This window comes from Lagopus leucura, unplaced genomic scaffold, assembly GCF_019238085.1.
Source record: "Lagopus leucura isolate 7727_CA_CO unplaced genomic scaffold, USGS_WTPT01 31734-0_obj-0_obj, whole genome shotgun sequence".
Lineage (NCBI taxonomy): Eukaryota > Metazoa > Chordata > Aves > Galliformes > Phasianidae > Lagopus > Lagopus leucura.
In genome coordinates, this window is record NW_024963856.1 from 2,443 (window position 1) to 2,932 (window position 490).

A 490-nucleotide genomic window follows, 5' to 3' on the forward strand; every position below is an offset into this window, starting at 1 on the left:
GGGGGGGAAGGACCCCATACTGGAAGAGGGGTGGGGAATAAGATCCTATGTTTGGGAAGAAACTCCTACTTGGGGGGGATGAATCCCCTATTTTTTCCCACAGTGGGGGGGGACACCCCATTTTTTTGGGGGGGGGTCTCACCTGGACATCCCCAATCTGATGCATGACGCAGGGCAGCTGGTTCATCTGCTCCAGGAACACACGGAGCTCCTCCACCGTCAGGGAGGGGGCGGGCAGCCTGGGGGGGACAGGGGGGGTCACAGGGATGAGGAGGGGTGTGGGGATGGGAACAGGATGGGGACACAGGAATGTGGGGACAGGATGGGGAGAGCAGGAGCTGGGTGTGGGGACACCAGGATATGGGGACAGGATGGGGACACCAAGAGCTGGGTGTGGCTATGCTCCACAACATGGGAAAGGATGGACATGGGAATGGGGACAAAGCAGTAACACAGGCAAGGGGGGCAGGATGTGGGGATAAGGGGGGGG

At 60.4% G+C, this 490-nt stretch overlaps 1 protein-coding gene across 1 annotated transcript in view; it reads right to left on the reverse strand.

Annotated features, from left to right (window-relative positions):
- LOC122191398 (lysine-specific demethylase 5C-like) overlaps positions 1-275 on the reverse strand; it is a gene marked incomplete at its 3' end in the record, with an annotated part of 2,632 nt that extends 2,357 nt beyond the window's left edge. Inside the window, exon 1 of the mRNA XM_042891659.1 lies at positions 143-275. Within this exon, the coding sequence (XP_042747593.1) occupies positions 143-187 (45 nt within the window). The remainder of the gene's footprint in view (positions 1-142) is intronic.
- Positions 276-490: the final 215 nt, after the last annotated feature.